Genomic DNA, 17623 nt, shown 5'->3' with positions numbered 1-17623 from the left:
ATTGATTGATTGAATACTTACTTATAGGCCTATTAACAGTTTGCAAATAAAGCACAGAAAGTACAGTTTAGTACAAGTGCAATGCTGAAAGGATTGAACCCAAGAAAGCACTATGGCTTGTTTTCATTGGGGCTCCCTCTGTTGCTGTGATTGTGGACTTGATTGACGTTTGTGAAGTAGTTTGACAGGTACATGCGTGTCTGGTGTAGTGTATAATTGTAGACCAGGCCCATTGCAAGTTGCTGTACTCGACCCTGAACCTTCCGACCCTAGCAAAGGGAGCAGGTGTTAAACGAGTTGTAGATGTGATCATGTGAGGCCAAGAAGTAGCCTTACCAGTTTGTTTTGGGATGTCTGGAGCCTTGTTTTTAAGGCCTTTGTGGTGTTATGGTACCATGAGGTGCATGCATAGTCGAAGTAACCTTGGATGAGTGCTCCTGTTAGAGTCCTCAAAGTATTCTTACAGACCAGAGAGGAGATCCTGTACAAAAATCTTGTTCTTTGGTTGACTTTTGATTACTCTAGCTAGTCACCATTTTTGATTACTCAATCACCATGATATGCATTTCGGTAAATGATCATCCCATTTAATTTAAAATTGATGATAAAGTAGGGTATGCTGTAGGAGGGGCGTGGCTACCTTGTGTTGATTTGATTGACAAGCTACACAACCAGTAGCATTAACTCCCCACCCCCGCTCTGGTCCACTCTCAACCAATAGCATTAATTTCCGAGTGCATTTTTCAGACCGGATATAGAAAGATAGCGGATTTGAAATTGCTGAAAAATAGGCTTCAATTACAGTCTGTAGAGTCTGTGGGCGTAACGCTGTCCATATTCTTTTACTGTCTATGGTCCAGCATGACCATGCCGCAGTATTTGCCAGTGTCCACGTCCACCTCATGTTCAATCTAGGAACCCCTCGCCAACTGATAAGGAAAAACAGCGACCTCTGCTGTTTGACACTATGTCAGTTAGCTCTGGGAGGAAGAAAACGGAACACACGTGCGCAAGGAAACCGGGGTTTTGGTCTGCCTTCAGCGCATCACTTCCGGGTGGTGCGACTATGTTTTCATTCCCACTAACAATATTTCTACACGGAACACTAACACCACTTCTCCCAGAGAACATGGATCGTTTTGGTTATAAGCCCACTTGTTTCTATGATGAAAGAGTAAGTTAAATTGTGAATATCTTTCTGTGGTTTTGTCTGCTCCGCGGACGCTATTGTTAAATTAGTTTCGGTTCGTTTCTAGTAGGGAAGGATCGACGGACACGTGAATCCAGCCCACTACATTTGATTGGGTAAAGCGCGGCCTGCTTCCTGATCTGAAGGCACACCCACTTGAAACCAATGCGCACGGGTTGTCAACACGGCTACCGACAGATTAAAACGCAGAGCAGAATCTGTTCTTGAGAGATTACCTCATGTTTGATGTGGGAGTTCAAATAGAGCAGGCGTTTGTCAGTGGAATGAGATGCTAAAGAGCCGATGGCGCAGTTGGTAGCGCTGTCACCTGAGTTCGATTCCCACCGGGGACGCTGGGTGTGTTTCTCTCCACCGCTTCATCAGTGCCCATACCCTAAGGTGGGGTTGGTGAAAGGGCCTTTCTGTGTGGAGTTTGCATGTTCTCCCCATGTCCCCTAGGATAGATACCCTCACAAAAACATGCAGTAATCCTGGTCTCTATGCTGCCTCCACCTGGTCAGCCGGGGCGCCTGATGGAGGGGAAAGGAACTGGTTGAATGTTCCTTCCGCGCGCTACGTCCAACCGGGGAAACTCCCCCCTGTCAGGTGATAAAGGAGCGGCCTCACTCCTCATGTGTTGAAGGAAGCATGAGCTCAGTTCGGGGCTCTCCCCAGGCTGGCAGAGGGAGAGTAGCACCCAGGATTACAACTTGCTTAGGCAATTTTCACTGGGTGAAAAATGGGTTACAAAATCGTGGACAATTTTACAAAACATTTTTTTTTTTTTACAAATAACAGGACAAAATGCAGTTACAATACTGGAAAAATAAAATGAAGAAGCTATTATAGACTAGATTCATCACAAATTCTTCTGGTTTTCATAGCTTTAATAGTGTCTTCTTTTGGGCTTGTTTTTCATAGAACCTGCTCGCTTATATTTCTCTCACAAAACCTGGCAACGCTGGCAGTCAGTGGACGTTCAGGCAAAGGCTGGGATGGGATCACGTGACGTCAGTCAGTCAGTCAGTGTTCGTGAAGCAAGCAGCAGACAGTCAGTCAGTTTAGAGAGGGGGGTTGGTTGAGGAGAATCCAAGATGGCGGAGGCTGCAGCGGTTTCCCCGCATCGCTTCTTCTGCCACTGCTGCAAGGGAGAAGTCAACCCCAAGCTGCCGGTCAGTCTAGCCCGTCCCGTTCCATGTTGTTTCGGTGGTGGTTCTGTCGTCGTTGTCGGGGTTGCCAGTTCCGCCTGGCGTGAGAAATACACCCGTTTCTGTCGCTAGCTTAGACGCTAGCTTAGGCTAAAGCTAGCTGGGGGGCTGTCCAGCTATTACAGGGGCCTGTCTGCTCAGACTGCTGTTTTGTTTTTGTTTTGTTTATATCTCAGGGGCTTCGACATTAAGGCTTGTCCGCTTGTTATGTAGTTAACAATTAAGGACAAGCAGTTCCAACAGCATAATGTTGTTGAATTGTTCGCTAGAACGTGGTATAAAATGAGTTTTGGGGTTGTGTTAGTGCAGCCTGTCTTTTGCTGCGGTGCGTTTTTGAAAGTTGTCGTTTTGACAGCCAGCTGCGTCGTACTGTATGTAAACATACGTACATACTAGTGACACAACGATGCGTCTAACGCAGTGTTTCTCACACTTTGACATTCCAAGGACCCCCCTTAACTCTGACAGTGTACAAATGGAACCAAATGCACCCGTTGGTTCCATTTGTACACTGTCAGAGTTACAGACTTTTTAAGGGCCAATTCAGGAACCCTGAGAGTCCCCTGGACCCCATTTAAAGAATCTCTGATCGAACATGAGCGCCTTTCTCTTTCTTCATCGTTGCTGATGTGAGTGTTCCAACAGGGTTGCCAACCATAGCCTTGGATCAGGACTCATAGATGTGTTTTTTTTAATGGAGGCTTGATTTTTACTTTCGCATCTATCATAGATATGCAAATCAATCAACACATCGATGAAACACATCTATGATAAGTCTTGATCCAAGGCTAGTTGCCAACAGTCCCTTTTGAAATACAGAATCGTCCCTTGTTTGGGAACTTAACAGACGTGTCCCTTTTATTGAACTGATGAGGGACACACTTTAGTTCCTTGTTTTTGGGGAATCAATCAATTATGACATCACATCTTACAAGTTCAGATGGTTCATATACATTGATTGATTAATTGAAAACTTTATTAGCAGTTTGCCCCTCAAAAAAATCACAGGAAAGTACAGTTCAATATAAGGTCTGCTAGGAGGATTTTAAACCCAAGAAGGCCTATGGTTTGTTTCCATTGGACTTAATTGATCGAAACATTAATGACAGACAAACATACACTACTATGCAAAAGATCATATAAACATTAATACAGGTTGTTAATCAGACTCCAGACGTGGTAAGCTGGACCTGAATTGTCTGTACTTGGACTACTCTGTCTACTACACCAAATGTCTTTGCCAAAAATCTCTGATCTACAAGCTCACAACGCATTGTGCTGTTGCAAGCTTGTAGTTCTGCTATTTTTTGCCTAGCCCAGCATATGGATGTTGTGGTTCAACCAGCATTGGATGCCATGGGGTTCAAGTCAGTGCCTTGTATTAGACAGTTCCGCCAATGAGGGGGCAGAAAAAGTGCCGGTCACGTGGTTCATGTAAACAGTTACAAATGCTCATAGACTTCAGTGCATTCCGTAAACTTCCGCTTTAGGGCTTTGTCACTATTCACAGAAGACCTGGCCCGGAGAAAGTGACGCAACTCTCCTTGAATGGCTCTGGTTGAAGTGGTTCATATTGTCTCTGGTGGAAACCTCATATGTCCAAAACTATTACTTTTCAGGATTCAAATTCAAAAGTAGCAGATCCACAAGCTCAAAATGCGTCGCTTTTGTGTGACGCTGTAGTATGGTCAAGTAGTAGGGCATTAATTTACGAAAAAAGTTAAAATACGGAGATGGGAGATTTCTGTCCGACAGCAACAATATAAAACCTGTAATTACAGTGAGATTTTATCTTTTTCTGGGCGTACCTTATTCCTCTTGGAAATAAGGGACAACCAGTCGGGTGTCCCTTACTTGAATTTCAGGTATTTGGCAACCCTAGACAGTACACAACACAATAACATAACATAACATATTACAATATCATCATAACAACATTTAGCTGTAGTCTGTTTCACAATTCGTAACATAACTATACAATCTACCAACAGTAATCGGTTTTAGTTTCGTTCTTAGATTGGAAGTGAGGTGATGGTGGTACTTTCTGTGTTAAAGTTCCCCTCTTCCTGTTTCACTTAGCTATCATTCAAGTTTCATCTTGTCTGTGTAGAATAGATAGTTTGGTGTTGCTTAGCTAGACAGTGATGTATCCCTATTTCTGACCTCTGCAATTGTGTGTGTGTGTGTGTGTGTGTGTGTGTGTGTGTGTGTGTGTGTGTGTGTGTGTGTGTGTGTGTGTGTGTGTGTGTGTGTGTGTGTGTGTGTGTGTGTGTGTGTGTGTGTGTGTGTGTGTGTGTGTGTGTGTGTGTGAGTGAGAGAGGGAGAGAGAAAGTGTATGTATGTTGGACTGTGTGTGAGAGAGACGCACGTGTGTGTCAGACTCAGTAGGTCAGCCAGGCTGTTCAGCTATTGTAGTTAAACCTGCCTGCCTGCTCTCCCTGGTATCAGTGCTGAGGCATGGCTCTCATGTCCCGTGAATGCAACTCTTCAGTTTAAATCTGTCACCTCTTTGTGTCACCAGGCCTGTCACAATTATCACATGAAAACCTGATCGCAAATACTTGAGCTAATCACATAACTGTAATCCCAGTACTGTTTCCAGAAGGTGGCATACCTTCCTTAACGTTTCCAGGAAACAAACCTAACGTTTTGGCTCACTTGCCAAAGTGGCTGGTAATATTTTTTTTTTTTTGTAAGCCAGGCAAATTTACCTGCCAAAAATGATAAATAGCTGTTTAGTACAACTGAAGCTATTTCTTGTATGACAATGTAAAAACCCAGAAAGATGGCTCTTCATATTTTTTTGCACGCCAGATAGGGTTGGGATCCAGAACCGGATCCAACATTGAGGAACCGGATTAGGTTCCATCACATTTGGAACCATTTCTGGAACCGGTTTCATATACAGTATATAGGACTCGTTACCCCATTTAAGACCGGGAAATCATCTGTCATTTTAGATTTTAACCACTTTAACCATTATTTTATACCATTGCTATTTTTTTGAAAAATCATGAAAATGTTCGCATCTTTGAATATATATTTTTTAAAGAGAACATTTGTAACTCAATCTTTGCTTCTGGGGATTCTACAAATGTCTTCTAAATCCTACAGTTTAAAAATAAAAACGTATGTTGCTATAATCAGTGGTTCTCAAACGTTTTCATTTCAAGGGCCCTCAAAATGATATGTATTTGGCCGCGACCCCCAACTCTAAATATGTTGTTCCAGGAACCCCCAGAAGCCGGGGTTTGAATTAAAAATCGTATATATTTGCACACATTTTCACGATTTTTCAAAAATAGCAGATCTACAAGCTCATAGCGCGGCACTCTATGAGCTTGTAGATCTGCTATTTTTGATTAGCCAAAGTATAAAAATAATGGTTAAAGTGGTTATACAGATGCGTTCCCGGTTTTAATGGAGAGAATCGGACCGTTAAGAGGGAATCGTGAAGGATCCCAACCCTCTCCATAATTCACCAGCCAAAAGAGGAAATCTACTCGCCATTTGCTGTTGGCGGGGTGTTAATTTTGTTTCCTGTTCCCGTTCAGTTTCCCATAGCTTCTTGTGATTGGCTCGGCTGCATATTTGAACCGGAAACACATAATGACACCTTCATTCATACGCGTTTCCTGTTCAGACCTGCCTAATATCAGCAACCTCCTCTCTTCACAGGAATACGTTTGTCCCAGATGTGATTCAGGCTTCATAGAGGAAGTGACGGAAGACTCCAGGTGAGAACTGATCTCTGATTCCTTTAACAGATAACGGAACAGAAAACGAAAGCAAAACTTTCCATCGACCAACTGGTAGGACTGAACTGAATCTTCGCACAATAGTAAGGACTTGGCAGCAAGGTTATAATAGTTTAGAATTTTTCAGTTTAGTTTAGTTTTAGGTGGTTTTGACTTTTTTTTCCTAATTCAGTTAGTTCTGATTAGATTCTAGAGCGGATTTGCTAGTTTTTTATTAGTTTATATTTTTGTGTGGTTCTCAAACTTTTTCATGTCAAGGACTCCCAAATCGACACTTATTAGCCCACGGACCCACATATGAAAAGATATGCCAGGGACAAGTTAAGAGAAGATTATTACGGCTCTAGCAGTAATTCTCAACCATTTTCATTTCAAGGACCCCCAGTTTGACATGCATTAGGCTACGGACCCCCTTTTAATGGCATTTCTATCTCTGGGACCCCAATTTATGTTGCAAATGTTAATTTAACTATGAGAGTGCACAAATGGAACCAAATGGACCCGTTAGGGTCCCATTTGTACACTCTCAGAGTTACAGACCCATAAGGGTCCATTTGGTTCCTAACTGTCCATCATTTAGCTGGGGACCCCCTGGAACTCCCTCAAGGACCCCTGGGGGTCCCCGGACCCCACTTTGAGAACCAATGGTCTGGTGGATGCTAATGTTTTGTCACCCTTTGTGTGCTTGTTGCCCTCAGTCTCCTGGACGGCGGCGCCAACGGATTAGATGACACAGCTACACAGTTTGCAGAGGTACGAGTCACACTGTTGGGGGGGGGGGGGGGGTAAAATAAGCTCTCTTCTCTGTGCCCCCCCTTTCCATCTTCACCCCAATCCTTTCTCCTTCATCCTTTCTACTCATTTCTCTTCATCCTCTCATCATCATCATCTCTTCATCCTGTCTCCTCATGGATTGAAGTGCTCTGATTTCAGTCATTTGGATTCCATAGAAATCAGCATGTCTTCCATGGGATCATGTCATGCACCGAAGATAGCCTATCTACAAGCTTGTAGATTCGCTATTTTCGGTTCTTAGATTAACCCATTAAAGGTAGGGTAAGTGATTTTCTTTGGTTAAAATAAGTGTTAAATAGCTCTATATTCTGATAGTACTCATTGCTATAGAGTGTTTGTTCAGTAAAAGGAGTCTCCTTGTCTCTCCAGCTCTTTATTAAACAGAAAATGCATTTTTGTTTTAGTTTCAGTTTCATTTCCAATGTTATCCAATCAGGATAGAGAACTCAATCAGGATATAGATTAAACAAGTGAAATTGGAAGTGATGACACTAAGAAATGAGCAGGCAAAATTGGAACTGGAACACTATAAAAATAAAGCTTAAAAATGGGTACTTTCTCCTGATTGGCTGAGATTTTTACACTTACTGTGTAAAATGTATTTTATGTTTATTAAAGAGCTGGAGAGACGGGGAGACTCCTGTTACTGAACAAACACTCTATAGCAGTGATTACTATCAGAATATAGTGCTTTAACCTTTTAACAAAATACTTTTTGTTTTAACCAAAAAATATCACTTACCCTACCTTTTTAAGACCTGAGGCTTCTACAAAATGTCTTCTAAATCCCAACAGTATTCTGAAAAAAACGTATGTTTCTATATCAGTGGTGCTCAAACTTCTTCATGTCAAGGACCCCCAAAATTATATGTATTTGGCCGCGGACCCCCCATCTAAAAACATTTTGTTCCAGGGACCCCCATGAAAAATATGTATAGCCTATATTGAAAGACACATTTTCACGAGTTTTTTCAAAATAAATCTAAAATGCCAGAGATGCGTTCCCGGTCTTAATGGGTTAATTAATGTCTCCTCCTCTCTCCTCCAGCTCTGGCACCTCCTGTTCGTGGAGCGTCCGTTCACAGTGGACGCCGACAGTCCCGACTCGGAGCCGCGGGTCCCCGGCGTGATAGGAGGAGGAGGAGGAGGAGGTGGCCTAGGAGGAGCCGGGGGTCTGGGGGGTCTGAGCGGGCTGGGCTCAGTGGGGGGTCTGGGTCTAGGAGGAGGAGGAGGAGTAGGAGTTCTAGGAGGAGGAGGAGGAGGGCCCTTCGGGGGCTCGGTCCCAGCTGGTCTGGGGTCACCGCTGGGCGGCCTGCAGCTGGGAGGCGCCGGAGGAGGCGAGCACTGGGGGCCCGGTCGCCCCCCTCGCCTCAACACCCAGAGGAGGTATCGATCCCGCGGCAGCAGCAGACCGGACCGCTCGCCGGCCGTGGAGGGGTGAGTGAGCCCACGCCCCCTTGTGCACCCGCACGTATAACCCCAGCCACGCCCCCTACCAGTGTTGATTTTGAGTTGGTCAAGTAAAGTAGAAATATCCGCCATTGTTACCGGGACCACGTTGTTGTCGTCGTCCTCCGATTCTTTGCTAGCACCGGGTTGTTTGGACTTCTTTGCCGTCGGCATTGTGTAGGTTGATAAATGGTTTCAACAATTATTTAACACACACAAAAAAAAGTGACTTTGTAGACGATTAAACAGGGCTAAAGTTGGACTTTAAAGTTTGTTTAGTGGGAGCCGGCGAAATGTGCGTCTACACCATCTTCCTGCTCATGCGCACTCACCAGTGTTGATTTTGACAGCAAAATTTGATTTAGTTCTAGTTGTTCTAGTTGTCTTTTGCATAAAATTCCATTTCGTTTTAGTCATATTTTTGTCATCTGAAATGTTTTAGTTTTTGTCTAGTTTTAGTCGACTAAATATCGTACGATTTTAGTCGTCTAAATCCACAGTTGATTTAGTCGACTAAAATGTATGTTGGCGGTGCCTTGATGACGTCGTGATGGCTGATTTTACACTTGCTTGCATGCCGAAAATAGCGGAACTGCAAGCTCACAACGCGTCGGCCTGCGACACGTTGTGAGCTTGTAGATCTGATATTTTCAGAGCGCAACGCCTGAGCGCGACCAACTTGTCTTTAGTTCTGCTGGATCTCTTCTCCACTCGTCCCTTACTAACATTTCAGTCTAGTTTTTATTTGTTGACGAAACAACATACAACATACAAACAACATACTTCTAGTACGCACTAGGGCTGGGCAGTATAGCGATATTCAGTGGTGGACAGAGCATATGAGAGGGGGGGGAATGCCGATCCACCCTCCAGGGGGCTGTTGTCACGTCCGCTCTCCGCTCATGTTGATTTGCGCACCGCTTGCTCTGCAATCCGCTCAGGCCTGGCTGCTCAGCAGCCAAAAAAAACCCCATCTCGTAGCCTATTTTCTGCCTGTCTTAAACACTTTATCTTTTAGCACAAATGCGTTCCCATCAGTGTAGAGAGCCTAGATGGACAGCAACTATGATGCAAAACACGCCATTTACGTAGGCATTGTCACTCTTTTAATAAGACAGACGATATTAAATCCTGTGGGTTAATCACCAGATTCGTGAGGGAGAGAGAAAGGCACTCGCAAAGCAAGTGTTGTTCGGCCAAAACTTGCATTTCAAATAGGCTCTATACTCAGCAGCCATTTTGGAGAGAAATTGGGCCTCTTCTTCCTTACTTCACAGGTGTTACCAATGAAAATAATGAGGCTCTGTTCCATTCTGGTCTAATCTCTCAAGAACAGATTCTGTTCCCAGATTGATTCTGGTCAAACAGAGTCAGGGTGCTGATATTGTGCATGTTGGCTCACTAGAAAAATTCTGCTACACCAGTGGGTCTCAAAGTGTGGTCCAGGGACCCGCATGGTTCTTTGAGGGGGTTCCTAATGGCCCCTTAAAAGATGTGTAACTCTGAGAGTGTACAAATGGAACCAAATGGACCCATAAGGGTCTATTTGGTTCCATGTGTACACTCAGAGTTATGGGGTCCTTAAAAGTAAAAGGTTTGAGAACCACTGTGCTACATGAAATGGAACAGAGCCTTCATCAGTATCATTGGTAAAACCTGTGAAGGAAGTAAGGAAGAGGCCCAATTTCTTTCCAATATGGCTGCCGTGCATAGAGCCTATTATACCCTTTGATTGGCTGGTGATATAAACATAACTGACACAAGGAATTTATGAACAGAATGTTTGGATTACGGAGACATTTGATTGCAATCTTAAGATATCAGGGAAATGCGCTGTGCACTTCAGTTGCAGTGTTGAGGATTTCTTTGTGTCTCACCATCCGTGCGACCGGGGATGCTCAAACATGTGGAGTTCCGCTCCGACCTTTTTATAAACCCGCTCCTCGTTACTTTTAAAATCGCCCCGCTCTGCTCGTCAAATATTACTCAACTACAAGGGAAAGTTGCTCTGTCAAATTTGCGACATCCTGACTATTTGATTGACCTAACTCTGATCAAGCACTACTAGATTTTCAGGCCGCAAAGCCAAGAATCTCCAAAATAGTGAAAATAGCAGATCTACATGCTCACAGCACGCCGCAATATGACTGAATACAACTTCACCTGGTATAGGGAGTATTTTGAGTGTTAAGCCAGGTTTTTGCCATAATCATGTAGTACTTGAGTCAATTTGTTGCTAAAACCTGATTATTCCCAGTAATCAAGCTATAAAGTGTAGATAGTATATTTATACGGTGTGTTTTGTCTGTCTCTCTCTCTCAGGATTGTACAACAGTTTCTTGCTGGTCTGTTTGCCAACTCTGGAGTCCCTGGTTCCCCTCCCCTCTCATGGTAAGATGGTTATTATAATATAATAATCTGTTATTTATATAGCATATTGGTTAGACAGGTGCTAGGTGTGATGTTTACCTGGCATCTTAGTTTCTTTGTATCCCTACATTGTTGTCTTTATACTCTACTTAATTGACTATTTGCATTGTTTGTTGACGAGAGTTCATGATATTTTTTCTGATCCCGCACTTTGTTAGTCGCTCAGGATAAGATTGTATGCCAAATGCCTGAATTGTCTCCCTCTTACCTGTCCTACTGTCTGTCTTTCATACACTGTCTGTCTCTCAGCTGTCCTGCCTCTCTTATACTATCCCCCCTCAGCTGTCCTACTGTCTGTCTAATAAGAAAGTGTGTGTGTGTGTGTGTGTGTGTGTGTGTGTGTGTGTGTGTGTGTGTGTTTTCAGGACGGGGATGTTGCACTCTAATCCAGGGGACTATGCGTGGGGACAGGGAGGTTTAGATGCTGTCATAACACAGGTACATCCCATAAACACATGACATATCTATCTATCCATCTATACACACGTGTATTAATCTGTGTGTGCATGTGTGTATTCATCTTTGTGTATGTGTATTCATTGTGTGTAATAGGCATGTAACGATTCACTCAACTCACAATTCTGGATTCATGATGCCATTCTTACGATTTGTTCAACAAAATGAGATAGCAGACAAATTATTATTATTATGATCATTTCAATTATTTCTCTGGCAAAAACTAGAACATTTTATTTATCTTGTCTATATATCGAATCGAAAATGGCAGATCTCTAAGCTCACAATGTTATGGTCAGCTTGTAGATCTGCTCTTTTCAGGCCCAGTGATTCATTTTTGTCGTCTTTTTGGTCACACCAGTAGTAGCTATCTGGTCATTACAGCAATCTAACTACAATTCCCAGATGTGCGTTCGAAAGGGAACTTAGTCTCGCTGGATGCAGCGCCCTAAAGCAAAGGCAGCATGATTTGAGCTTCAGGGCTCTGTTGGAGTCTACATCATAACAATCTCAGCAGTATGACAAATAATACACTGCGTTCACAACTAAAGCCTGATTTATACTCTGTAGTACGACCGTTGCATGCCACAAAAACGAGTCCGTATGGGGAACAAGCACATTCTAAACTAGATTACACACTTAGAGCATTGTGCTTTATTTTACAATTGACCGATAGGCTCTATGCACAGCAGCCATATTTTCACTTCCTTCACAGGTGTTACCAATGATACTAATGAAGGCTCTGTTCCATTTAGTGTAGCACAGTGGTTCTCTGATTTTTCCACGACCCCATAACTCTGAGAGTGTACAAATGGGGTTTGTACACTCAGAGTTACACGCCCCGCATGGGGCCATTTGGAAACTCCTTAAGGTGTCCATGAGGGTCCCTGGACCCCACATTTTAGACCCACTGGTGTAGCAGAGTGTTTCCAGTGAGCCACCATGCACAATACCAGCACCCTGACTCTGTTTGACCAGAATGGAACAGAGCCTTCATTAGTATCATTGGTAACACCTGTGAATGTCTTCACAATATGGCTGCTGTGCATAGAGCCTATTTGAATCGTTGCACGTTTGTATCGATTGACTGTCTTGTGATGCAACTTTACATCCCTAGATTGTATGAATATTTTTTGTATGCGTGTGTGCATGCGTGACAGTACAGTATATTAATGTGTGTGTGTGTGTGTGTGTGCACAGTTGCTAGGACAGTTTGAGAACACTGGTCCTCCTCCAGCAGAGAAGGACAAGATCTCGTCGCTCCCAACAGTCAACATCTCTCAGGAACAAGCAGGTCCGTCTCATCTTCACATTCACCTTCATCATCTCATGGCATTGTTAATTAAAACTAAACTTAAAACTAAAACTAGTTATGAAAAAGAAAATTTGTGAACGGAAATAAAATTAAAAACTAGACTTTAGAAATAAATGCCTTGGCTTGCACACACTCTGCATTACTTTGAAAGTCAACATATCGCGTGTGTAAGTGTGTGAGAGACTATACTTGTGAAGGCCAAATGTCTCCACAAGTATAGTAGAATTTGAGAAATAGACAGTGTTAGAAATGGTTTAAAAAGTTAGACTTACAATTGGAAAAAGCACACAGCAATACGTTGCCAATCTACGAGCTCTGCAATATCTTGGTTTTTTTACGGCAGTTTTTCGACTATCTTTCTGTTGTTTTCAATGCTGTCCTAAAATTCTGATGTCCTCAGAAGTATAATAAAAATATGTGTGTGTGTGTGTGTGTGTGTGTGTGTGTGTGTGTGTGTGTGTGTGTGTGTGTGTGTGTGTGTGTGTGTGTGTGTGTGTGTGTGTGTGTGTGTGTGTGTGTGTGTGTGTGTGTGTGTGTGTGTGTGTGTGCGTGTGCAGACTGCAGTATGGAGTGTCCTGTGTGTAAGGAGGACTTCATGCTGGGAGAGGCAGTCAGACAGTTGCCTTGTAATCACTTCTTCCACTCAGACTGTATAGTGCCCTGGCTGGAAATGGTGAGTAGACTTTTTTTTTTTAATTATTAATATCTGCGTGTTTTTTATGTGATAAGTATTTGTACAACGTTTCTCCAAGGCTTACATTTGGCATGTCACGCATATATCTAGCCTCGGACCTCAGGCTTGATTTGTCAGAAAGAAAGTCTGGGGAATATTGAAGTGAGAGGTGGTTAGAAGGGAGCGGGGCCACTGACAGTGTGGGCAGGAGACGCTCCATATTGGCATGTCGTTTTACTTGAGAATTCATTTTCCCACAAATAATTGCACATTTTGCTGATCTAACAACTAGTCGGAAAAACACAGACAGACTCTGGTCCTGTCACCATTCAGTCACAGTTTAGCCACTCCCCCAGCGAGTGAGCATCTCTCCTTGTTTCAAATGAGTTTCTCCACACCTCCATTCAGAGTGGAGTGAGGTTGGAGGGCTGGCCACGCGAGCCATACGGTGGGTGTAACAATGTATTAATCGGTCGACAGTAATATAGCAATATTAGTCATGTGTGTTTTCTGCAATTTGAAGCCAGAGTATATTATGAATTTTCATTTCTTAAATATTTTGGACAACACATATCACATGACACAGCACATGACTTATGGTGCGTTCACACTGGCAGCCACAAAGATACGTGTTCGTTTTGTAGCTTTGTAGCTGCAGTTGAACTCAGCTCAACTTGGATTGTAGATTTTTTTTTAGCGCTACAAACGTTGGGCGTCACTTTGGATCTTCACGTCGCTAGCTTCCATTGAAAATGAATGGTAGCCTATAGCTTTGTATCTGACAGTAAGAACGCAGCATTATGGAGAATTCATTTAAATTCTCTCTCCCTTTGACTCAATCTCCCTCTCTCTCTGTGACTCTCTCTGTCTGTCTGTCTGTCTCTCTCTCTCAGCACGACACGTGTCCAGTGTGCAGGAAGGGTTTAAACGGGGAGGACAGCAGCAGTCAGCTTCCGTCAGAGCCGTCCCCCTCTACCGACCCCCGAACACAGGAGAGATGGTCCTTCTGAGACCCCCCCCCACACACACACGCACACACACACACACACACACACACACACACACACACACACACACACACGCACACAAATCACATCTCCTCATTCATGCAGCCTCATGTTTTAACTTGTTTAAAGGATTTTTTTTACAACCATTTAGACCGATTGTGTCTCTGAGTTGAGATCTCGTCCTTCATTACCAGACATCCTCCTCCTCCTCCTCATCATCACATCACGTTCAAATGCACTGCTGTAGCAACACTGATCGTTAACACATACACACACACACACACACACACACACACACACACACACACACACACCAGCCATCTTGTCAACCCCTTAAATCAGAATCAAAGAGTAGTAGCGCACATTAACCACTTAAACCCTCTATCCTTAGTGAAACGGACCTGAAACGCAACTGTACTTTTTTCCATCCACATCAAATCTCTTCCCTGAAAATAGCCGATCTACAAGTGACGCGTTGTTGTAGATCTGTTATTTCTTTGCAGAACTAGTCCATACACCCGCCATTTCCACCCACCGTCCATCCGGGCTGTGGGACTCGCCAACAAACAGCTTAAATTTGGGGAAATTGAACAATGGGCTCCGTCACGGGTCCTCATGTGCTAAATGGTTAATGCACCGTGTGGAAGTTCAGATCAATTGCTCAACCCACTGTGGGAGAAAAATGCAGAACAGACAGAGGTTCCTTCATTTTATAGCAAGATGTTCTCGCAAGAATATGGACGCCGGGGTTCAGAATAGGTCCAGGGATGGTGACGATAATCGTTATTATCGTTTGTCGTGATAAAAAAAAACGCTCACAGTAATCGTATCGCAGAGATTATAATTTTTCGTCAAATTGTCCTCCGTCATACACTAGGATGAATTAGCTTTTGTTGAGCTGCAAATTCAGTACCACTTCAACCCACTATACTTGATAAAAACAGACCTGTACAGAGCGCATTTGGAACGCTCTTATTTCACTCTACACAAATCGATGTGTTGCGCTGTGAGCTTGTAGATCGACTATTTTTGGCGAACGTCCCCCCCCCAGAATAGGGATGCTGGGGGGTTCAAATGGTTAACGAAAGTGCCATTTTAAGTTTCATAGCGCTACGAGCTTGTAGATCTGCTATTTTTGAAAAATCGAGAAAAAAATGGGTGCAAATGAATATATTTATATTCCTTTAAAGCAAACATTTTTAACTCAAATCTTTGCTTCTGGGGGGGTCCCTGGAACAAAATATTTTGAGATGGGGGTCCGCAGCCAAATACATATCATGTTGGGGGTCCTTGACATGAAAAGGTTTGAGAACCGCTGATATAGTAACAGAAGTTTTTTCAAAAAACAGTTAGGATTTAGAAGACATTTTGTAGAATCGCCTCAGGTCTTAATTGGTTAAAACTTAAATGATTATCCACCAAAACCAATGAGTACCATTGGTGGGCTGTGGATACTATCGTTAATCGCGACGTGTAATGTTCATATCGTCCCATCCCTGATTAGCTCCGTTTGCCAACCTTTTCATGGCAGAATTGTAATGGATGTATTACAGTGTCTGAAGAAGACCGATAGGCTGGAAACGTCACTCTCTATAACTGTGCATTAAAAGGTCTGCAAAGGGAGCTATTAGCGTGCAACCCTGATGCATCAGCCCTTCACTGTCTGAACCACATATCAGTCTGGCCGATATACCCACCATTAATTGACGTCGGCGATTATGCAGCCGATGTTTCAACCACTTTCAACCTGGCTATTTAGGTCATTTTCATTATAGCCGAAAACCTTTTTTCAGACATTTTGGAAAATGGCAGATTTACAAGCTCACAATGCGTCATGAACTTTTAAATGGGCCCGCCGGTCCTCCCCTGAGCCAATTTGTATATAAAATGTTGAATCGGGCCAAAACATCGGTGATTGGTGATCTGTGTGGGACTGTTCCAAAATCAGGATCGGCATAGGCAGAGCTCTAGTCCACAACTCCATTCACATACTGGTCCATTGTTCTAGTTTTTGGGGGTGTAAATTCATGCCCTACTTTGGTGTGCGACATTGTCGTGCAAAGGTTCCGGAAATAGCCAATCTACAATGCGTTGTGAGCTTGTAGATCAGCTATTTTAGTTTTTTTTTTTTTTTAAGAATTGTTGAAAGCGGACGTGGTTAAGTTTGTCTGTGGGTTTCATAAATATTGAACCAATGGGAAGATTAACAAGAGCTTGTGATTAAGTAATGACATAGGATCCATCGGAACACAGGTTCTTGTTTCCATTTCCTGAAAAGTAACGGTTTTGGACACAAGAGGTTTCCACCCGCCAGAGACAATATGGGGACACTGGTCCTTTCACGTTCTGGCACATGCTTTCCCTTCAGTCGTTCTGCATCCCTAATACGTAGGATGTGAAGTACATACTGGTACATGCTTTCCCTTCAGTCGTTTTGCATCCCTAAAACATAGGATGCAACGTACATACTGGCACACGCTTTTCCTTCAGTCGTTTTGCATCCCTAAAGCGTAGGATGTGGCATACATACCAGCACACGCTTTACCTTCAGTCAATTTTGCATCCCTAAAACGTAGGATGCGACGTACATACTGGCACATGCTTTTCCTTCAGTCGTTTTTGCATCCCTAAAACATAGGATGCGACGCAAGTGCACGGTCAGGATGCAGATGAAACCAAGTATTTACCAAAGGAGGATGCAAAATAAGTGCACAGGAGGTATTGGAATGCAAAATTAGGTAAAGAAACATGAACTGAGACCTCAAATCACGTTAAGGATTTGATTTTCTGATTAAATGGAGGTTAATGTGTCCTGCAGAGGATGTAATGAAGGGAGCGAGGCCTCAAAATGGAACCCAGCCAATTGTTTTTGTCTTATTGCTTTCCATCTCTCTCTCTCTCTGATGTATATATTCTGAACAGAAGGCATCCCTCTGTCATTTTATTCCTCTGATAAGGACTGTCTTTTTTTTTTCTTTTTGCATTTTTAATCACTTTTTTATGTAAATACGTTAAGTTCAACAAACTTCTGGTTTGAGAATAAAACATGGAACGAATTGAGAATGGAGAAATGTGAAATCCCTTGTTATCAAACTGTATATTATATATATAAGCAAATCTGTATGATGTATTAATAAATTGGGGAAAAAAGAGAATCTTGTGGTTCATTGATCAGTAGCTAGTTGTACTAACTGCGTTGCTTGATCTAAATACCTTTTAAAGGTGGTGTAAGTGATATTTTTGTGGTTAAAATAATTTGGTTTTGTTTTGTTATACATTTAAAGCTTTATACTCCAGTCATTAATTAGGAGTCATTGCTAATACAGTGTTCGTTCAGTAATGG

General features: G+C 42.9%; 1 protein-coding gene across 1 annotated transcript; it reads left to right on the top strand.

Moving 5' to 3' along the window:
* Positions 1 to 2222: 2222 nt before the first annotated feature.
* Positions 2223 to 17429, top strand: rnf115a (ring finger protein 115a). The gene is made up of 9 exons (XM_084053651.1): positions 2223 to 2361; positions 6076 to 6134; positions 6854 to 6908; positions 7999 to 8387; positions 10722 to 10790; positions 11195 to 11267; positions 12486 to 12579; positions 13158 to 13273; positions 14167 to 17429. The coding sequence occupies exons 1-9, from the start codon at positions 2284 to 2286 to the stop codon at positions 14281 to 14283; spliced, it is 1050 nt and encodes a 349-aa protein (XP_083909777.1). The 5' UTR covers positions 2223 to 2283; the 3' UTR covers positions 14284 to 17429.
* The last annotated feature ends 194 nt before the right edge of the window (positions 17430 to 17623 follow it).

This window comes from Gymnoscopelus microlampas, assembly GCF_963454915.1.
Source record: "Gymnoscopelus microlampas genome assembly, chromosome: 3".
Lineage (NCBI taxonomy): Eukaryota > Metazoa > Chordata > Actinopteri > Myctophiformes > Myctophidae > Gymnoscopelus > Gymnoscopelus microlampas.
This window is presented reverse-complemented; position numbering and strand designations above follow the sequence as displayed.